This window comes from Natrix helvetica (assembly GCF_964273705.1).
Source record: "Natrix helvetica genome assembly, chromosome: 1".
Lineage (NCBI taxonomy): Eukaryota > Metazoa > Chordata > Lepidosauria > Squamata > Natricidae > Natrix > Natrix helvetica.
The window spans coordinates 208,854,047-208,877,857 of NC_138548.1; the positions used below are offsets into that span (position 1 = coordinate 208,854,047).

The 23,811-nt window shown below is 39.1% G+C and overlaps 1 protein-coding gene across 5 annotated transcripts in view; it reads right to left on the reverse strand.

Annotated features, from left to right (window-relative positions):
• The window catches only part of STAT6 (signal transducer and activator of transcription 6), a 93,263-nt gene that overhangs the window by 23,789 nt on the left and 45,663 nt on the right, over positions 1-23,811 (reverse strand). For all 5 annotated transcript variants that reach the window (XM_081939127.1, XM_081939128.1, XM_081939126.1 and 2 more), the window contains exons 2-8: positions 23,422-23,552; positions 20,383-20,524; positions 18,167-18,250; positions 17,209-17,347; positions 12,437-12,498; positions 8,070-8,227; positions 5,482-5,601 (exon numbers count right to left, since the gene is read on the reverse strand). In XM_081939127.1, the coding sequence (XP_081795253.1) occupies positions 5,482-5,601; positions 8,070-8,227; positions 12,437-12,498; positions 17,209-17,347; positions 18,167-18,250; positions 20,383-20,524; positions 23,422-23,552 (836 nt within the window). The remainder of the gene's footprint in view (positions 1-5,481; positions 5,602-8,069; positions 8,228-12,436; positions 12,499-17,208; positions 17,348-18,166; positions 18,251-20,382; positions 20,525-23,421; positions 23,553-23,811) is intronic.

A 23,811-nucleotide genomic window follows, 5' to 3' on the forward strand; every position in this document is an offset into this window, starting at 1 on the left:
GCCCCGAAGACAACTGCCTCTCCACCTGGGGGAGGACAGAAGGCGCTGGCTTTGCCTCTGTCTCCAATGGTGTTTCCTTATCACAGCCTTCCAGGCTCCAGGCCCTCCCTCAACCTCCTCCTCGTCTGATTCCGCTGTTAGCTCTGCTGGCAGCCGACAGGCCACATGAAATACACACATTGATTTAGACAAGTTTAAAAACTGATATATAACTGAAACAAAATCTTTTGGGACCGATGGTCAAACAGTTGGGCAAACATTTATGGGAGTTCGTTTCCCTATTTGATGGCAGCAACAAGACTTTTATATGCGCATTACCTAGAATGGACCTGACATTATCTAGAATGGAAGAATGGTGGTAATGTGGGATGGCTAAGAAGGCAAGCTTTAATTAGAGAAAAGACATAATTAATTTTAATGCTGATTAGAAGCTGCTTAGGGAATTTTGGCATGAAACGCAAACAAATGAAATTATGACATAAGGATTTATGACTAGATAAAATAAATAATAGAAAAAATGGAAGTTATGTTGCAAACTTAAGAGAAAGAGGTCTTTGTAAATTTATGCTCATAGTTGCTGTAGAAGAAAGTCTTTGTATGCCTTTTTCTTTCTGCACTTTTGAATTTTTCTATCATTAGTTTTTATTCTTTTATCTCTCTACTTTAAACAAACCAAATAAAGTCATCTCAAAGTGCAGATTGTGCAAAGAAACAGAAGAAACAGTAGATTATGTAGGTACTCCTCTTGTCCAAGAAGATTGCACAAACTGATAATAAACAGCAGCCTTACATTGTGGCCAATATAATTCACTGGAGCATCTGTATAAATTACCATGTGATAGTTATACAAAATCTTTGGGAAACATAAGAAGCCAAAAATAAGCAAGATAAAATATTGTGAGATTTCCAAGTACAAACTGATAAAGTCTTGGCACATCACACCAGATTTGGGATTGAAAAGAAGAAAGTGTAGATAATTAAAGTGGTGATATCAGGAGATAACAGAATAGAAGTCAAAGAATCTGAAGGTATCAAGCTCAGAAAATCAAAATTGAGAGATGGGGTAAACTGGTTGTGGTGGTACCAGTGGTTATAAGCACATTGGGTACCACACCAGAAAGTATTGGATGGCACTTAGAAAACCTGCACATTGGTAAAACGTCCATCTTTCGATTACACAAGACGGCACTGCCTGGATCCACACATATACTACCCCAAAACATTATGATATCCTATTTCTTGGGAGGAACTTGATGCGTTTGATGGCCCAATGCCAGCTAAAGAACTGGCAGGTGCAATTGCACATTGTTGTGCATATAATAATAACCAATATTAATGTAGTTTTAGCCTTTGTATGGATAATTTCTTGGTAGGTTCTATGCAGCAGGGCCAATATTAATCCTGCAAATCTGACAGTAGTTTATAGGAAGTCCTCGCTTAGCAACCACAACTGGGAGCAGCAACTTGGTCTTTAAGCAAAGTGGCCACTAATTATAAAATCACATGACTGCAACTATGTTTACAATGTTACCTTGGCTTCGCCTTGTTTTCTAGCATTAAAGGGAATAGGACCCCAAACATCTAGGTGAGCATAAATGGTGCAAATATCAGGGAAGGTTTCCTGAATTCAACTTACAAGGAAGTTGGGTAAAAGGGAAAATCCTATCCCACTTTTTCCCCACTCCCCCACCCTTCAGAATGCTTACCCTGGCGTCGGGATAATTAGCATGAAGAGGATTAATCTTTACATTTAAATTCATTGGAAAGGAAGGATTTAAGGGTAGCCCTCAACTTATGACCACTCGCTTAGTGACCCCGGAACTACTTACAACCCACTTTTGAAGTGCCAATGGCTTCCCCTTCTGCAGTCACATGATTGCATTTTTGGGGTGCTTGGCAACCAACCCACATTTATAGCAGTCACATAATCTGTGTTATTTTGGCTGGAAACCAGTGTTTACTTCTGATTTTCAGCAAAAAAAACCCACCATTAGGTATAATATGTTTGCATAACAAATGCCATGTTTGCTTAATGACCATCATATTTTCCATCGCTAAACCACAATTTTGGCCCAGGTTATGTGTAAGTGGAGGACTACTTGTACAATAGAATAAACTCCAGTTCCTGCTTGTAATTGACAAGACCTAATGAGTTTCATCCTCAAGACATTTGTCCCCATCCTATGTGAGCAAGAATACATATATATTGCACACATACATGCAGAAAGACAGTTTGGTCTATCAGGGCTAGAAACTGGGAGACTGTGAGTTCTAGTCCTGCCTTAGCCATGAAAACCAACAGGATGACTTTGGTCCCGTGACTCTCTCTCAGCCCAATCTACCTCATATGATTGTTGTGGGGGAAATAGAAGGTGGTAAGTGTGTTGGATATGTTCACCGCCTTGAATGATTTGTAAAAATAAAGGTGGGATACAAATAAATAAAAAGAAATAAATATTCAAGGAGGAAAACTTAAGCTTCATCATTTTCAAGAATACAGAAAAAACGATTCAATTACTTTAGGGACCCTCGTGATAGAGTAGTTAAAATGCAGTATTGCAGGCTAACTCTGCCTACTGCCAAGAGTTTGATCCTGACTTGGCTCAAGGGTTGACTCAGCCTTCCATCCTTCCGAGGTGGGTAAAATGAGGACCCAGATTGTTGGGGGCAATAGGCTGACTCTGTAAACCGCTTAGAGAGGGCTGAGTCAACCCTTGAGAAGCACTCTGAAACTATATATAGATCTAAGTACTCTTTATAGTTAGAACTGCAACTGGCAGTGCCTTAAAATGGGGAGGAGGAGGCAGAAGAGAGGTTAACAGCTTTAGTCGTAAATCACCTTGCTGGTTCTGCCATGAAAATGATGAGGAAGTCAAAAATAATTGCAGAACAAATGTTTGCTTTTTTGTCAAGGTATTTGAACAAAAGTAAAATACAAACCAATGGTTTTCTGCTCTGAATTTTTATCTGATCATGAAAGACATAAAAAGCTAGCAGTTACACACTGCCTACATTATTTAATTATTAGAATATGAACATTAGTAAATCAAAGAAGAAATTCCAAGAAAATATCTTTGGTCACAGGCCATAAACCTGGACTCTTAATTAGGCATATCTCACAAAAAAAATTCAATGACTAATAATCTAAAAAAAAAACACGTCCAATGACTAATATACCCAAATATTAATGATATTGGGACTATGATTTCCTCCGCATATCTCAGCAAATGATGAAGATGCATGATGCTGGATTTTTTACATGTTGGGAGAGAAAATACTCATAATTTATTAGCTCTAACATATCTATCAATATAAGATATAAACAATTAAAGGCATATTCAATTAGAAAGATAGAAAAGATGAAGGCATGTGAAGATGCTTGAGCTCTCTGAAATGGACAGCTAGGTTTATTCTTACTTGTGTATATATACATATACATATACATATACATATATATATATACGGTATATAAAACAAACCTTTTTGCAAGTACAGTGAAATCTTGCTTTAATGGATCAATGAGCAGACTTACAATTGGCAACTGGAGGAAGGGGGATCATAAGTCATGAATAGCCATGAAACTGGAGGAAATGTCACTGCTGACATTAATGTCATTAGCATGATAAGATCATCAAATGTATGTTTCTGTATTTTTGTATGTATGTACTGTATGTATGTAAATAGTAATAGCACTTATATACCACTTCACAATGCTTTACAGACCTCTCTAAGCAGTTTACAAAATCTGCATATTGCCCCCAAAATCTGGGTCCTCGTTTTACCCACCTCGGAAAGAAGGAAAGTTGAGTCAACCTTGAGCTGTTCAGGATCGAACTGCTGGCAGTGAGCAGTGGGTTAGGCTGCAATACTGCATTCTGCTCCACCAAATATGGGCTACTGTTTATGAAGCCCATTTTATCCAGTTCTGGAAAAGTGAGGTTTCCTGACACTTTACAAACCAAGAAATAGGTTACTAACTTGGTTTCTAATGTTTGTGCTATTTTGCCTGTTTTAATCTATAACAGAAGTGTGGTTCAACAAAAGAAAAGGTGTTTTTTTTAAACTTCAGAGAGTAATACAAAAATAAATATAGTGCATTTAAGAGCTCAGGAAAATAAGATGTTTCCTCAGGGAAATTTGATGTGCACTTCACAACTCGTGCGTCCAATACATTATTATTTTACACAGAGACATATAAGTCTCTCTGTGTGTGTATATAAAACTGTACATAGATGTGTATATACATATAAATACCAACGTACATAAACAAACACATACGCACACCCCTCATAGCTCCACAGCCAAATATGACTCTAGATATAACTCTGTCCCAGTTTGTAGCACAAAGGCAAAAGAAAGTTGTGGAGAAAGTCTTGAGAGTAACAAGGAACTAAGCTTCCCATGACGGCTGAATCTTGTTCTGCTAGACTGTAGCTCCATGTCCCCTTTAGCTTTTTAAAAAAACTATTCCTTAGTCATCCATATCCCTTAGAGAAATGAATAACTAAAAACAAAAAAGCAGGTGATTGATCAGGAGTTCTTTGGGGTGTTCTGGGGACATTCGGGGGGGGGGGGGGGGAGCTGACATTTCACAATCATATTACTGGAAACTACCTAAAAGTATTCAAGTGTATTTGGAGACCTGATATTTCCGTGCCAGACACATAATATCTGCCAACATTGTTACTCAGGACAAACATGGATCACACACATTTTTCTAATTGTTTGATGACGTATTTTGAGGTCTCATTTCGTGTATTTAAGAGTTACCTGTTCCACCCGTTCTCTTTTTGCCTAGAGAATCCTACATTCACATGCAGTCTGTTGATAAGAAGCCTCTTATCAATAAATAAAGCTTTTTGTTGCTTTTAATCTCTTTGTTTTGGTTTTCTTTCTATTTGTAAAATTATCTGGGATAATCTTTCTCCCATTGAGAAGATGGAGAATGGAGGGAAAATGAGAAAGCAAGGACCAGGTTGGGGATATCTTTAAAAACCCAATTGTTTAAATCAGTCTTTCTCAACCTCATCAATTTTAAGATGTGTGGACTTCACTTCCCAGAAGCTCCCAGACAGCATGCTGTCCACACATCTTAAAGTTGCTGAGGTTGAGGAACACTTGACAATTATTGGGAAGATTTGATGTGCAACGAATTGGAGAAATGGGTCAAAGGTCATGGCTCTGCATCATTTGAACACAAAATATTCTTTTAACGCTTCACACCTAGGAAACAAAGCTGATAGAGCCAAGAGTCTGATGCTAGGCTGAAATTTTAATTTCAACTCTTTAAAAAACCAACACCAAAAACAGTTGATAGAATATCTTTATGATCTCCTCTGAATATCTTCAACCTCTCCTGCTGATAATCCATGGTCCAGAGTCACCAAACAACACAGACAATAATTCTCATGTTAGGCATAGCACGAAAGGAGACACCAGTGGGAAAGAAAGACAGCACTTTATGAGAGAGATTCTCCTTACTTTTGTATAAGAGAGTTGAATGTATCATCAAGATGTTCTCGAATATGAGATTGAAGCTCAATTCCGGATGTAATCAACTGCTGGCGAAACTGGAACCAAATATCTACCAGGCATTCCAACCTATTAGAAACAAGACAGATTTATATCCCACCCTGAAATCCCACATCCATCCAAACCAAAATTAGCTAAGTTCCAAGAATCAAGCAAACTTTTCAAGGCGTTTAGCAGTCACTTTTTACCAAGCACTAAAAATGGGCCCCATTTTTACTAAGGGTTAAAACAAACTTCCTTAACTTTTGCCCTCCAGGTTTTAGATTACAGTAAATTCCCTTATTCCCCAGCCAACATGGCATTAGGCTATAATAGATCCTTCATGATCAAGAACAATCAAGCACTAGTACTGGACTCAAAAGAGAACGCTAGACTGTGAACATGGCTGTCCCATCTAGAAGGGATTCTATGTCATGTGCAGTTTTGTAAAGCATGTATAACAGAACAACAGAGTTGTAAGGGACCTTGCAGGTCATCTAGTCCACCCCCCATGCCCAGACAGGAGAACCTTCACAAATTTTGAAAGACGGCAGTCTTGTCTCTTCTCGAAAGCTTCCAGTGATGAAGCACCCACAATATCTGAAGGCAAGCTGTTCCATTGGTTGATTGTTCTTGCTGTCAGAAAATTTCTCCTTATTTCTGGATCGAATCTCTCCTTGATCCTTTCCATCCATTATTCCTTGTCTGGTCTTTTTGGAACATAGCTTGACCCCCCTCCTCTATGTGACAGCCCCTCAAGTATTGGAACACACAGCTATCATGTCTGTCCTGGTCCTGCTCTTCACTAGCCATGCCCAATTCCTGTCTTTTGCTTTTATGATGAGAGCGATATAAAGGATACAAGGAGTAATAGCTACTAAGATACTGTCAACCAGATGGGGTGTGGAATGCAACTGATCAATGGTTGGGATTGGGTTCAGTATCTGAATAGCTCTTGGCCATTCTGCATGTCTACCAGTAAACCAAGAGCAATTATGACAAATAGTAAACATGAAGAATAAAGCCATAAGAAGCCAACGTGATGTAATGGTTAAGAAATCACCTAGAAACCTGCAGCTGTGAGTTCTAGTCCCACCTGGGGCACAACCCAGCTTGGCAACCTTCAGACCGTCCTTCTCTCTGAATCCTAGGAAGCAAACCACTTCCAAAAGAACCTTGTCAAGAAAATTGCAGGGACTAGTTCAGGACATATACAAATCTATTCAGCTTTCATTATCAATACAAGCTTTACTTTACTTTATTGTCATTGTACATATATACACAGTATACACATACAATGAAATTCACATAACACCTAGAGATGAGGCCCAACACACATAACAATCCCCAAACACACCCTCACCCACCAAAAAAATTCCCCGCCTCTAAGCAGGGAATAGCTGTCCAATAGCTCACTGATGGTGGCCCTTTAGTTCATTGTTGAGTGCTCTGGGATAAAAGCTATTCAGAAAATGTGTGGTCCTAGTTTTAATTGTTCTTTATCTTCTGCCAGAAGGCAACAGTCTAAAACGATTGTAAGCAGGATGGGAAGAGTCTCTGAGAATGTTACGCAACTTCCTCAAACAGCGAGATGCGAAGATGTCATCCAGGGCTGGTAGCTGGAGCCTGGTGATATTCTGGGGAGTTTTAATGATTCTCTATAGAGCTTTTTCGTCTGCTGCAGAGCTGCTCCCATACCATGCAAGAATGCCTTATGTCAAGACACTCTCAATAGTGCTGCGATAGTAGGACAGAAGTAGATGCTGAGATAGATTTATCTTCCTTAGCATTCTCAGGAAATACAGCCTCTCCTGTGCCTTCTTCACAAGCATGTTAGCATTCATGGTCAGGAGAGGTCCTCCGAGATATAAATGGCCAGAAATTTAAAACTACCAACCCTCTCCACCTTCTCGCCATGTATGTACAATGGTAAATGTACATCTCTCTTCCTCCTGAAGTCAATTATAAGTTCCTTTGTTTTGTGGGTGTTAAGTGTAAGAATATTTTCTTTGCACCACAATGTCAGCCCTTGTACTTCCTTCCTATAAGCAGACTCATTGTTCTTATTAATAAGCCCACCACTGTCGTGTCATCCACAAATTTAATAATTGCATTGGTGTTATACAATGGGGTACAGTCATGTGTGTACAAAGAATAAAGGAAGGGGCTTAGCACACAACCCCGGGGGGGGGGCTCCTGTGCTTAGTGTAGTGTAGTTGTAGTGTTTAGCTCTATTTTTTTTTTAGTAGAGCTGATTACTGTATAGAGGTTAGACGTTTCCTTTTGCTTGTTATGTAGGCAGCTTCATGCATCTAAGATCTGACAAGCAAATATAAAGATTTACACTTCTACCAACACCACTAGACTCCTCTAGATTTGGTAACATTAACCACAGACCTCTATCAGGGAAAGTAGATCCATAAGAGACATTGCCATGACAAGTTTGCATTCAGTGCTTCTTTAAGCAGCATTAAAAGTTGGGTTGCTAAACCACGACAGATTCCCAAAGATAACATCCCGTCTGACAAAAAGTAACACATTCTTTTTGCACAACTCACCTCTTTTGCAGCGGGGACAAGTCCTCATCAAACGGACTTCCATTCCCAGCCAATTGCTGCTGCCTCTTCCAAATCAGAAGCCTCATCAGAACCTTCTTCTTGGCCTCTTCTAGCTCACTGTCCATCTTCAAGAACAGTCCTTGAAGGCTTTGAAGAGACTAAGAAAAGGGATACATGAGTACATATGAAGAAAATGACACGCACTGTCTGGTATCTGTCAGATATGCAGTGAAGAGTTCTGTTAGGGCATCCATATTGTGTGATTTCTAGGAACACATAGATGATCCACATGTAGAACTTAACTCAACATGTTAACATGTTTATTTAGAGCTTGGGAAAGCAATATTTTACACTGAAGGGTTTGGGCATTCCAGACAATTTTCCCCTGCTCAATATTCAACTGGGTACAAGAAGCAATATTAACAGAATGTTTTTTAGCAGCATAGGGGCTAGGATGTTTACAAGGATTAACTTTGCCCTTCCCTAGTAATCTTATTTAAAAAAAATAGGAGGAGGAAGGTGTGTTGGATGTGTTTGCCACCTTATTTGTAAAAAAATAATGAAGGCAGGAAATAAACAAATGAAAAAACAAATAGCCCAAATTACTATTCTATTATTACTTCTTAATGGGGTTGAAATCAATGGGTTAATGGGGGTGGTGGTGGCTGAACTGAATGGAAGAAAATAAGTGTGTGTGTGAGAGAGAGAGAAACAGAGGCAGAGACAGACACACACACACACACACACACACACACACACAGAAACAATACATGAAGGAAGAAGGAAAACCGACAAAGAGATAGAAAGAAAGAAAAAATCAAAAATAAAAGGCAAATTTCCATCCGCTCTTGGTTTTGGCTTTCTCTACTCTAAGAAACATACATCCTATGGCTACTGATGTTTAAGCACCTCTCATTTTTTATTTAGAAAGCATAAGTTTTTTTAGCCCGAATACTTGGGAGAAGCAGCTGATGAAGCTGAATTGAACAGATACAAACAATATTGCCATTACAAATCAAAGGCTGGTCACAGCTTTCTTTAAGGCTTTTCCTAGCTTGTTTTACGATCTGCATTACTAAATAGAAGCCTGTAAAAACAACTGCTTCTGGAGAGGGTCATTTTTTGTATTTCTGTTGCTGGGCAATTTCATCCATAATATTTCAGGCATTGTTAAAAAATATTTCTGGTTATATGCAATTCTTCTCCCTAGACGACCTCTTCATCATTTTTGCTTTGGCTAAATAACTGCAAGAGAATAATGGGCTGCATTTTTTGACTAGTAACAATGTTGATGCAATTTTAGTTTTTTATATATACAATATTAGAAATCCTTATTTGTCAACTTGTTTGATTCTTTTTTAATGGAAGTGTTTCGGCTCTAATCCACAGAATCTCTTATAGCCTTCAAAGTAATTTTAAAACTTGTTAAAGCAAAGCTGTATTTTCTTTTTCTTTAAGGATACAAATTCCTGATCTTGAGCATTACATAGTCCAAGGTTTCACAACTCTGTTGGCATTTTAAAATTCATCGGTCAGGATGAGCATCAGTTTTTCTTAACCCTTATTCAAGCTGGGGAACTTATCTGGCTCTCGGAAATGAAGGGAAATTCTTTCCAATGGGATGTGAGTTGTAACTTTATTAACACTTGGATTTCTATAGATCTTTCTAAGAAATGGTTCTTGGCCTTTTAACTTCCCAAAGGTCAATATTTGATATTTACAGTGCAATTCTATGCGTGAGTGTAAGATCTCAGTAGCTTTAAGCTAAACAAACAAACAAAAAATAGTGTACAGTACAACCTCTGGTCACGACCATAATTCATTCTATAACTTTGGTCGCAAACCAACTTGGTCATGACCCAACCCTAATTTTGGAAATTTGGCACTTACAAAAAATATGGCACGGAAGGGGAAATCGGCCATTGGGGTGAATATTTTGGTCGGAACTCGATTGGGTTGTGGTCAGAAGTGTTCGTGATCAGAGGTTATACTGGATAAAGGATTTCAATCTTAACCTTATTTAATTGCTATATGATAACAACAGTAATTTCAGTCCATATACATGCTGAATTATTTAAAAGCCTGTGGAATTTCCCCAGGTGCTTGGAGTTTGGGGAACTGATTTTAGAAAGGGGAGTAGATAGCCAATCAACTGCCAATGCATTATTTGAACAAAATCAAACTGTCACAATTTTTCCAGTCTCCTAAAAATGGGCTAGATTCAGTTCAGTTGTCTGGAATGGAATGGAATGGTGTAGGGTCTCCTGCTTGAACAGGGGGTTGGACTAGAAGTCCTCCAAGGTCCCTTCCAACTCTGTTATTCTGCTCCTTAAGCAATTTAGAGATTGAAGCAGCTACAAAAAGACTATTTTTCTGCACCAAACAAACTTGCTTTGGATGTTATTTCAAATACCATCCTAGACCAAAGAAGACAGACAACTTTTCAACAGTACCTCCTGTTACTGAACAATCCAGAGAAGGCACGGTTTTTTAAAATCTTTTTATAGCAGGCCACTTTCCCTATGGGCCTTTTAATCTGTGTTTATTTTAGAGTCTTAGACTAAGCTTTACTTAGTCAAAGAAAGTTTCTTTCTTTGTGATATCATCTTGGGAAACTGTTTTAGAATTTCCTACTGTTAATTAATTCTTCTTTTAATTGTTTTATTACATGTTTTAAGGCAGTCATTATTACTATTAGTTCTAAGTAAATAGAACCGCCTGGAAATAAAAGAAATTATACCAAAGGCAAATACAAAAATGCACTTACTAAACTTATGACCAAGGAAGTAATTTATTGCACCTTTAGTACACTTTTCTAAACATGCAACTTGGAGTGCACAGATAGTCCTCAACTTACAGGAGTTCACTTAGTGACCATTCGAAGGCACTCAAAAAAGTGACTTATGACCATTTTTCATATCTACAACCATTGTAGCATCCCCATGATCATGTGATTAAAATTCAGGCGCTTGGGAACTGACTCACATGACCATTGAAGTGTCCCTGGGTCATGTGATCCCTTTTTTTGCGATCTTCTGACAAGCAAAGTCAGTGGGGAAGCCAGATTCACTTCACAACCATGTTACTAGTTTAACACCTGCAGTGATTCACTTAACAACTGTGGCAAGAAAAGTCGTAAAATGGGGCAAAATTCACTTAACAAATGTCCCACTTAGCAACAGAAATGTTGGGCTCAATTCTGGTCATTTGTTGAGGACTACTTGTATTGGACCAGTTACTGTTAACAGGGATGGTAGAATATTACATACAGGTAGTCCTCGGTTTCTGACCGCTTGTTTAGCAATCATTCAAAGTTACAATGGACCCCAGAAAAGATACTTATCAGCTGGATTCAAAGGTCCGACAGTCTCCCCCAAAACCTGCAGTCACACGACTGCATTTTGAGCATTTGCAATCAGCCCTGATTGACAGTTGTTTGCAGTGTCCCATGTTCAGGTGATCACAATTTGTAAAATCGACGTTTACTTCCGGTTTCCAGCAAAAAAAAAAAAAAAAAAGAGCCCATTGCAGACAATGAGTTTGTTTAATGAATACGAAGTTTGTTTAATGACTATGGAACTCTTTTTATGGATTGCCACGTTTGCTTAACAACCCCCCAAAAAAGGTTGTAAAATCAGGCATGGCCACATGACAACCCGCTTAATAATTGGCTCAATTTACGACTGTTATGTTCATAAGTCAATCATGGCTGGCAGAGGAATTCTGAGAGTTGAAGTCCACAAGTCATAAAAGGGCCATGGTTTCCTTCTGATATAGACTCTCAATTTATTGTCAGTTTTTCAAAGAACAAAAGTTGAAGACATGCTCCTCATTAGCAGAAGGTTTTCTCAATTTCCCTTAACATAAGAAATTATAAATGAATTATTCCAAAAGAGGAACAATAGACCTACCATTCCAGGAAGCATTTGCTGAAATATACCTTTCCTAAAACTCTCTTCCCCTACCGGCACATCAACTTCTGATAAATATTTTATTGCACATTAAAACTATAAAATGAATTCCAACCTCACTGACAACCTTCTCTTGGACAAATCCCCATATTAGAACATGTTTTTAAATCATTTGAGATCAAAGAGTGAGCCTAAACTTAAAATACCCAGTTTGCTTGACTTTTTAATGACAGTTACTAATCTTATTTGTTATTTTATTAAGCAGCTTCCGTTTTTAGTTAGTTTTAATAGAATGGTCACTTAAGTAGTTCAATCATTCTTTTAGACCGTTTAGAATTAGAAATGGAAACTGCTTTGAGGACTCAGAGTTTAGACAGCAAAAACATAGGGCAGCAATGAAAACAGCAAATAAATTCAAGACTCCATAATAAATTATTTGTAGTATTGGTAACTTACACTTGCTGGCAGGTTCTCTTGAATTGGAAATTGACAGTCCAGTGAGTTTTGCGACATTGGAGCTGAGGATCACAAATGCAGGGTTAACGATGACTATAGGCAGTTTTCACATACAAGCTAATTATTGCACACATTTTAGGCCATCATTTTTTCTTTCGTTTATTGAAAGTTGGGCACAAAATTCACCACTTATAGTATAATTAGAAAAACAATATTCAGTGGATCTCCTTGGTGATCAGTTTCCACTGATAACCCATAATATGGACTATCCCACCACTTTGCTAGGAGTTGGAGGCAGGTATAATCTGATTGGAATGAATGAAATTTACTAGTGTCTATATATTTCAAGGCAATAATATTAATGAAATAGTCCTTGGACATTATATATCCAAAATATATTTTTGAATGAGTTTATAAGGCTTGAAACTTTATATTTTAGAGGTACAGTAGCTATGTTAAAAACAAGAGTTTATTTCAGGAAAAGTTTTTTTTTTAAAAAGACCATGAGATAAATTTGTGCTATTTTTTAGGGAAGCTTGAGCATGCATTATAGAAATAACAAATGGCAAAAAGATACAGGTAGTCCTCATTTAGCGATTGTTTCATTTAATGACTGTTCACAGTTATAAAAGTGATGGAAAAAGTAACTTTATGACCAATTCTCACATTTATGACCTTCACAGTGTCTAAACCAAAAAAAAAGCTAAAATAAGATCATAAGCATGGTTGTGGCTTTCTGAAGAATGGATGGGAAACGTGCCACAGCAAGTAGAGATGGCAAAACTAATTGTTTTAATTAAGGAAACAATGCATCCAGTTTTGCTTCTACTTGAAAACGGCTTCTAGACCGTTTTGTGCTCGAAACAGGAAAGAATTATGAAATTTTGGGTGATCCGATTAGTTTGCTATTATAGAAGTGTCTAATATTCACTAATGATGTAAAAGTAAAAAATTGAGAGATCTCTATTTTGTACTTTACTGCACTGAACAAAAGTTGGAAGCCACTGCTTTTTTTTCTTTCTTCTTTACTACTTTTCCTCTTCTCCCCCACCCTTTTCCTTTTATTTTTATTATATGTGTGTGTGTGTGTGTGTGTGTGTGTGTGTGTGTGTGTGTGTGTGTTGTATTTGTGCTGATAAATAAATAAAGGGAGACTAGTATAGATCTATTTCAAGCTATTTAGCTCTCATCAGCTAGCCATACCCTTACTGGGAATCGAACCAGGGCTGTATTGCATATTAGGCCGATGTAATTGCCACTAAGCCACAGGCTCTCTTCCTTATCAGCTAGGCCAGGGAAATAGGTATGTATTTGTGTTACAACCCCTGGTATGCCGAAATATGGGAGGGAGCTCACTACTCCCCCTTTCTGTCCTTCGGCTCATTACAGAGGACCATCCAGGCAGAAAACCATATTTTTATTTTTAATGTTGCCTTTTTATATTTATTTATTTATCAGTACAAATACAACACAAATATAAAAAAGGCAACATTAAAAATAAAAATATGGTTTTCTGCCTGCATGGTCTTCTGTGATAAGCCGAAGGACAGAAAGAGGGAGTAGTGACCTTCCTCCCATATTTAGGCATACCAGGGGTTGTAACACAAATACATATATATATTGTTTTTATAAATAACTCAAGGTGTGAACATACACAATACTCTTTCTTCCTCCTGTTTTCCTCTGAACAATCCTGTCACCCAGCTGGCTTTCATGGGAAGCAGGACTAGAACTCACAATCTCGCACTTTCTAGCCTGATACCTCATAGTGTCCTGACTTCTACCCTGTGGCCTTAACCACTAAGCCAAATTGATTTGCTTTATTATCTTCATTTCTCCATGTATTTGATATCTGTTCAGATAAACTTCAATAAAATTTGTATAAGCACAGTTGTAGTTTCATTTAGAGACCAGTTTCTTAACAGCTGAGTTGCCAGTCCCAGTTGTGGTCACTAAACAAGGACTACCTGTACACATTTTTATCCCAATGGATGTTTTAAAATAATCAATTAAAAAAATAAGACCAATTGGAATATTGCCTTTTAAGTCTATGCAGTGATCCAGATCAAATGACAAAAATGAATTTAGATACAGAACCCTTTAAAATAGTTGCATCTTTTCATGAACTTGTATGGCTGTTGCCTGAAGTCGATTTGCAGTCTTGGGAAAAGGCTTGCTTGGTATAATGTGTTCCTGGTATGGTATGCACATGCCCATTTGGCCCTTCACAACAATATCTCTATATGGGTTGATCTCCTTTCAAATGTTGCCAAGAAAATGGATGAGATATGTGCTAATACACAGATGCATCTTATCTACTGTTGTTAAAGGGGTAGGGAAGTGCTTCATTTCTTTGTCCCTGGACAAACCTGGATAAAACCTTCTTCTGTTTGCTTAATAATAAGTTTATCATTATTTACCAAAGCATGGTAAGAAATTAAAAAGGAAGAAAATACCCCATAAATAATAATTACAAATCAATCAAATAACATTAGCTGGCTGAAGACCAAGTGTATTCATAATTTGAAACAGATGTTAATAGAAGGCTGACAACTAAGTAAGAACAGGCTGAAATAACCAGACTACACAAACACACATGCACTAATACAATAAAAAGGTCTTTAAACCCCTTTTCAAAAGTTGTAACATTTTCACAGAGCTGATTTTAGGATCATAAGTCTAGGTTCTTTTTTTAAAATAATTTTTTATTTTTAAATAAACACAAGCAGACAAAACACAACAAACACCACAAAAATATCTTCCATTACAAATTGTAAAGAGTGTGTCAATTGGTTACAAAGAGTTTTCGTGCATCCCTTCTAGTCATCACCTACAATTCATATCAAGTTATATGTTTTAAATCAAATATATATAAATATATAAAGGGACGTAAAAACAATCATAGTCATATGAAGATTGAGGTATGATGATAGTAATATATATAAAAGTCTAGATTCTTAAAATCCCAGAACTAGCAACTGTGGCAGAAGGAATTGAAAAGAGAAAAAGAAAAGACCCTATTTAGAAGAGCATAAAAAAAAAACTATGGGAAGAGATGAGAGAAATCAGATCTTGGAAAGTACCAGAATTTTAAACTTAGCTCTGACGCAAATGGGAGGTAGTGAAGAGCCCTGTGCTCTTCTGAAACATAGGAATAACAAGGAAGGCCCAGATTAGCTCAAAAGGCATTGTTCTAGAACAGTGTTTCTCAACCTTGGCGACTTTAAGTCCTATGGACTTCAACTCTGGGGAATTCTGGGAGTTGAAGTCCACAGGACTTAAAGTTGCCAAGGTTGAGAAACACTGTTCTAGATGAAGATTAGGGAGCAGAGATAGGCCTCAAAGGCAGGTCGCCCATTCTTAATTTTATGTCCTATGCAGTAAACAAAGTGACAACACTGATGCTGTCAGGATGTGGCTGTAACTTCCCTAGTTATCTCTTCCAACTTCTTTTTTTGCTTGTCAAAGTCTTTTCACTAAAACTTTGACTCTTGTCCCAGCAGATTAGGAGTTAAGTGAGGGTTACTGTGTTATGTGTGATGCCTCTTCCCTTCTCATCAAACTGCAGTGTCCTTCAAATGAGAATTATGGCAATAAAAATCCCAGCCTCAGTCAGGCACAACAAACAACAAAGCAGATGTTATAATGTCAGGTGTTGTTGCAGGGAACGATCCTAAAGACAAGTTCCCATCAAACTGGCTTCCCCATGCAGGGAGGAAGTACTAGTAGTTCCTAGTTGATGGTTTACCATCGCTAGTAAACACTCGGTGGATACCTATAGTGTCTCTTTGAAGCCAGGATAATGGATCTGCCCTATATGAATTTTCTCAGTGATATGTTTTCCTCCCCTCATAGATTGAAGAGGTAGAGAATATGACAATTTATTCATTTTTAATCAAATGTATCTACCACCCGTCTTACTGTCTAAGTGAGTTTTCAAGTAAAAAGAGATAAAATTCATATAAAAATACATACAAAAAAATTCTGCAGCACTCTCTTGTTCCCACCTTCGCTGATTTCCTTTGTATCAATCTGCTATGGAAAAGAAGGGTAGGGGCATCCTAATATATGCGAGAAAAAATACCTTTCTGTTTTGAAAATATTACTTTTAAGGGGGAAAATTTATTTATTTAAAAGATTTATACGGCCACATCTAAAGCAACTCTGGGTGATTGCTTAAGTAAAGTACAGTATCTGCTCCACAAGTATACATTTAGGCTGCTTATTACTGTCTATGGAGATTCTCAATCATTCAGGTCATGGTTGTCTCAAAGGTGCTTTTTCAAAAGGCAACTGGACTTTTCTTTGATTTCCTTAAAGATGTTTCACTTCTCAATCAAGAAGCTTCATCAGTTGAAATGTCTTCAAGGAAAAAGCACCTTTGAGACAATTATGCAGCTTACGCTGAAATTTTCTTGATTAGATCGACTCTGAAAACTCAGGTGGCTTATTAATGCTGAGGATACTCTGCCCCTTGTCCTGCTGCTATGCAATAATTGTAAGTGTATATAAGAGTTTTCAATATCTGTACAGTACTAGTCACAGTGAAATATGACAGGAGTTTGATCCACTAAAGTGGTTCATATCTAGCTGTCCATATATGGCTAGGATCAAACATGGCCCGTTCTGCTGCCAAGATTCCTTGTTGTATGTGCACCAAGCAAGAAAGACTGGAAGGGACAATTTGCGGGTGTGTGGGTGTGTGTGTGCAGTATTTTCAATACTTTTTCAGTGTCCAAACTTCTCAAATGCTCTTTATATTATGTCCTCACCTCTGGTGTTGCCCTTCATCTGCTGGAAGCTTTCCCGGAGAGTTTGAATCTCCTGAAGTCTGTATTGTAGCTTCTGTATGCTGAATCGAAACATCAGTTCTTCCCGCTGACGTTCGATGACAAGGGGAACGTGTTGATGCTGCAAGAGGGAGAAATGAGACACAATTCTCCCTGCTGTGTTCCTTTTAGGACAGAACTCTTTTTCGGGTAATAAAAGCTGGAAGGACACATCAGGTCAGAGACCCTACAGGCCAGAGACCCTATACCAGTGGTTGGATTCAAATAATTTAACAAATGGTTCTCTGCCCTAATGACCAGCTGGGTAGGCGTGGCTCATGTGACCGTGTGGGCATGGCCAATTCAACGTCACTCACATCAATGTGGGCTTCGCTTTAGCTGTCACAAAGTAATAAGGGTTAACCAAAGAGGCAGTTTCTGTAAGCAGGGCAATAAAAATTAGGCTAGAAACAACACCAGAAGGTTTCCTTCCTGCCTTCCTTACAGGATTAGCCCTGTAAAGTGGAAAAAAACAAAAGGAGATTTTCTTCCAACAGCCGGTTCTCCGAACTGCTTAGAAAGTTAACAACCGGTTCTCCAAAATAGGTGCGAACTGGCTGAATCCCACCACTGCCCTATACACAATGGAATGTTCCAAGTCAGCAGTCAAGAGACTGGAACCAGAACATTTTTAGCATAGCTTGTATCTCTTTTGCTGATTTTACAAATAAAAGTAAAGAGAGAAGTAATATTTGATGGAGCTCATATCATGGAAGGCATAGACAACCTTGGGATGCCAAGGTCTAGAATGGATCTTACAATCACTGGAAGTTGCTAAGGGGACTCCTTAGAAACAGATAATAGCTGCCCTGCCTCCATTTTTAACCATTGTCTAACAGATGGGATTTGAGAACCTGAGAAATGATTTAGGTATCAGAAACAAATGAGGAAAATCTCTTACCTGCTGTTGAACTGCTGTTTGCTCTGCTTCCAAGATCCTTTTTATAACATTTGCCAGCTGCAGTGGATCTTTCTGATATCTGCTCTATAATTGTTAGGAAGATGGCAACTGTTAATACTTGTCATCCTTCTGTTAACTTTTGGGAAAATCCACTATTCTTTCCATAACAAATTCACCTAGAATTGCTGTACTGGCGAATTTTATTTATTTATTTAGTAATTTTCTACACCACCCATCTCACCAAAGTGACTCTGGGCAATTTATAGCAACATAATAAAGCCACATAAATACTTAAATTAAAGCGTGAATTAAAAAGAGTTAAGAACAAGTTTAAACATACAAGTTAAAAATTTATTCCTTTCAGGTTCTGGGAAGTGAAGCACCTACCTATACCTCCCAAGTGATTCTAAATCACAAATTGTGCAAAGATCTTTAGGTTAATGCAGATTTGATGTTTGCTTCAGTGGTGGGACTTAAAAATTGTTACTACCGGTTTTGTGGGCGTGGCTTGGCGGGTATGTCATGGCTTAGTGGGTGTGGCTTGGCTTGGCAGGCGTGGCAGGGGAAGGATACAGTAAAATCTCCATTCCCACCCCACTTCAGGGGAAGGTTATTGCAAAATCCCCATTTCCTCCTGATCCACTGGGACTCGGGTGGCAGAGAATAGATGGGGGCAGGGCCAGTCAGAGGTGGTATTTACCAGTTCTCCGAACTACTCAAAATTTCTGCTACTGGTTCTCCAGAACTGCTGAATACCACCTCTGGGTTTTTTTTTTTTTTACAAAAAAAGAACAGAGGCACCATGAATTATTACTCCTGGGTAAGGTTCCATATTTTGAATTGTTGTAAAACATTCAGAACTGGAGCCCTCCGGGCATCTCTGGTTCAACCCATTCTGTCAATTCAGGACACTACTTCATATACTGTGCATACCAGATTTACATATGCATGTTTCTTGCATTGCGGCCTTGGAAGTTCTGAAATTTACTTGGGCATTAGGACCTAGGGGGTTCCCTTTCTTAAAATGCCCTTCTCTAAGATTGTTGAAAGACGACTGAGCCTAGGTAGTCACTGAACTTCACTAGAAGTTAAGTTAGATTCCATTCTTGAAGCTCAAGGAGCCTCCTAGCAATCAGAGAGCATTGTCAGGTAATTTTTGCTTGTGGTTCTGACTTCCTTCTGTTGCAATATCAAGATTCTGTACAAACAGGAAGCTCCTGACTGCAAAAGCAAATAGCAATGCAGAAGCAGGAATGAATCAAAACATAGTGTGTTGCATGGCGATTCTGTGGAGTCATGACAACTGGCATAGCTGCATAAAAAGATGTTAATTCAAAACCATAAATCTCAGAGATATGATCCTATGGCAAACCAACAGGTTTGCCATAGAATCTTATTTACTTTCTTTTTTTCTGGGTTTTGGGGTGTGTGTCGGGGCGGGAGGAGAATTTGCTTGGATGCAAAACTGAAAGCATAAGTCTGATGCATCCAATTATAGACCAATCTCTGTAATTGGTCTCTGGTTGATTGAGATCTATGAGGTTCAATTTTCAAGAAGCAGCCTACATGTTATGCTTGGCTGTGATTCTCTGCCAGAACTTCACATTAAAACATGCCTATACTTGCCTTTTTCTGTGATGAAACAACTTAATTCAGTTACGAGACAGTTTTTGTAATCATTTCCCTCATCCCAGACAAGGACATCCCTTTTCTTAATCTAGGGCAGGTGTCAGCAACCTGAGGCTCTGGAGCCGCACGTGGCTCTTTTATCCCTCTGCTGCAGCTCCCTGTCGCCGGTCGCTCCACAATTGATAGGGCTTTCGATTAGGACAGGTAGAGGAAAAAGGACGCCACGCTAGGAGGAAACTCTATGGTGGGGGAGCCGGACTTCCAGTCAGCTCCAGAATTGAACAGGGGACTTCCGTTTAGGACCTTTGTGGCTCTTTGAGTGTTTAAGGTTGCTGACCCCTGATCTAGGGAATGTTGCCTGAAATATTTAGCTAAGCTAAAGCCCAGCCCTTCTTTTCTACCATTTTAAAAAGGAGAGTACAGTAGAAGGAACTCTGTTTCTTTTGCTATCTAGAAAATAAAGTGGAAGTTTAAACCACAGGAATCAGCATTACAATGGATGACACACAAATAAATATGTACATTGTGGTAGGGCCGAAGAGGATCCTTTCGGTGACATATCACATTCACATTACAGCCTCCCATACCTCAATGCTGACAACAAACTGAAGAATCTGAGCAGCAGAATTGCAGTTCTTGTTGGCAAGATCTTGTATCTTCTCCACCATGGCAGATAGCAGCCTTCCAGCCAGAAGAGTACAGAAAGAATCTGATCTGTTGATAAATTCCCTAGTGGGAATGTCGGGAGCAGGCAGGGAAATGGGACAAAAAAGGTAAAAATAAAGACGAGTAGAGATCCGGGCTACTATGCCTGCACCCAAGCCATCTTCCTCTTCAAAGTTCCTAAACTCAGCTGGTTCAAACTGGAGAAAGTTGTATGCATTGCAGCAAAAAGGTCCCTGTGCTATTCCTTCTGCCTTTATCTATAAAGACTCCCATTCTGCCAGAGGCTGGTCCTTGAAAAAGAGGGTCATTGAAACAATGGAAGGGAGTAAGAAGAGATCTGGAGGAAAGGAACAGGAATAAGGAACATGGAAAAGAAAGGAAAAATAGCTGAAAGTCAAGGTTGAAGTCCTGAAAATGTTGGGCAGAGCAGTGCCAGCAGAGAGAAGAAATTTAACGATGGTGGTAGACAGCAGTAGAAATCAGAGGTAACCATACAAACCAGAGCATAGGTGGACAGAGCAACAACATCCAAGCTAAAGGAGCAAGTGGAAAAGGCAACAAGCAACAAGTCCAATTTGGATTATTACAGTCAGAAAAGAATAGCACCAACAAGAAGGCCGAGAAGGAGCCAAACAAACCCCACCAAGGTGAATCCAGTGCAGTGGTATCCAGGAAGAGAGGACCATGGCTCAGAATACTGACAGTGAGACACTGAAGCTTGGATTGCTGTCAGATAAGCCCCAGGATAAGGATGGAAACTACTTCGACCCACTTGCAAACCCAAGCCCAGCCCTAACTGAAAATCTGAGGGCACTTGAGTCTGGATCCAGGCTGAGACACGGTCTACATCCCAAAAATACAAGTTCCAGGTGTAGTTATAAAAGAAGAAACAGACATTGCGATCTCCGGAACTTCAAAATATATTGCTCACTTAGCTTCCTTAGCCACTGCTAACATCAGCAGAGTGTAAAAACCATTAAAGAGATATTTGCCTTTATACACTATTAATCAATTTGGCCATTGTGTGCACCTCCCACCTGTAATTAACTTTGTTGTTTTTACATCAGGCATGTTAATCGATGCTCCTATTCCTTCCTCCCCTATCAAGCACAGTTTGGGCTGCTGATCCCCAGGGAATAACAAGCCGGGCCAGTTACAAGATCACAGGCAAAATAACAAATGAAGCTGGTTAATATATCAGATGTGCCTGTGAGGCGGAAGAAGAGGGGGGAGGAGTGGTCAGCGTTATTCCCTGGGGGTCTTATGATATATATGTTTTCGTAGATTTTCACCGGTACAGGTATGCAGGTCTTAGCGTATTCGGGTTTTTTCCCATGTAAGATTGAGAGTATCTTGGCAACGTTTCGACGAGGTCCCACTCGCCATCTTCAGGCTGGTGCCTTCGGCTTTGTGCTTGTGCGAGCAAAGCGTGATAGGAGCTGCCTTCTTTCTATAAATATTGGTGGGGGTATGGGGAGTGCTGGCTTTGTTGCTGTAAGCGGGTTGTTGGCTGTGTTGATACATCTTGATTAGTTGATGGAGTTGATGTATGCAGATTAGTCAGCTGTTTCGTAACATCCTGTCTAGCTGAGGTACTAGCTGTGTGCCCATTAGTCTTTTGTGTTGTAACGACCTGGGTAATGGGCTGTGTGATGACATCCTGAGCTCTAGTGTAGGGATATCCTGAGTCCTGTGCTGCAACATCCTGGGAAGTTCGCTGCGTTCTGACATCCTGAGCCTTTGCGTTGTAACCTCCTGAGTTCTGTGATGTAATATCCTGAGCAGATGGCTGTGATATAACATCCCGGGCTTTGGTTTGGCTCCGAGATTGCAGTCTGGCCATGTGTTCATGGCATGTGTCAGTTTGCTTTGTGTGGGAGTCGGAGGGGGGTGCAGAGGTTGGTGATGCTGCCATGGTTTGGCTTCTGGATGGTGGTTGCATTTCGTCTATGGGCTGGGGTTGGGTTTGAGTATGGTGAGGGTGACTGGTGGTGGTGTCCTGTGTTGTTCTGGGTCCAGTGTCGGTTTTCATGGCTGGGACTTGTTTGTTGACTAGGGCTAGTTTCCAGATGTCTGGTAGGCGGGAGATATCATCACGTTTATTCATATTGTGGGGGTGTTTCTCTATTATATATATTTGTTTTCATAGATTTTCATGGGTGTAGGTATGCTGGTCTTGTTGTATTCGGGTCTTTTCCCATGTAAGATTGAGATTGTCTTGGCAACGTTTTGGCAATGTTTTGAAGCCAAAAACACCAGCCTGAGGATGGCGAGTGAGACCTCGCCGAAAGGTTGCCAAGACAATCTCAATCTTACACGGGAAAAGACCCAAATACAACAAGACCATACACACACACACACACACACACACACACACACACGAGATGGAAAAGGGGCAATAAGAGATAATGAAGCTCAAGTAAACGTTATAAGTTAGAAAAAAAGTGAGGTAATAAAAGACACTTGAAGCTTAGATTTGAGTGAAAACTTAGTTCACAAGATTTTGATAACAGAAAGACCCCGTTCATAAGAATGTATAATCTCCTACATAAACTTGTGACTCTTCTCAACCTAATCTATCACACAAACCATTACCAAGAAAAGGATAACATTCTTAAACCTCACTTAGCATTGCCAAACTTCTTGGAAGGATCTGAGTAAGATGAGAACATATTACCCATTTTATTAGATATTATCTTCATATTACTCATGGATTTCTAAGAGGCTGACTAAGATGATTTCTGAGTCAAAGCCTAAAATGTAATGATGATCTAGAAATGATAATTATAGCACAATTCTGTCAAACAAGGAACTATTCCAAATTTATGATCTGTCAATAAAATAGTCTGATGGAAATAGAACAAGCTATTTTCATCTGTACATTAGGAACATGGGGTTAAAAACCACACATAGCCAGAGGTGATTAAATTTACCATTCATTACCTTTTTAGCAGACTTACCATGGCTCTGTTTCTAGCCACTCCCCTAGGAGACAACGTAGAGTATGAGGAAATTCTTCATACAAGCCGTTGAACCGCTCCGGAGACATGGTGGAGACATAGCTCCACAGGGATGTGTTGGTATTGGTCATCTAAAATGGTAAAAACCAATGTTCATTATTGCAATACATCACACAGAAGGTGTTACAAGATACAGTGTTGACTAACATTTCATTTCTTGCTTGAGGGGTCTTTTCCACTAATTTGAGTCCAAAACTAGTCCCAATGCAAACATCAAATAGTTTTTCATATCTCTCGAGATGTATTAGATAGGGGCAGGGCCTGTCAGAGGCGGTATTTACAGGTTCTCTGAACTACTCAAAATTTTCGCTACCAGTTCTCCAGAACTGG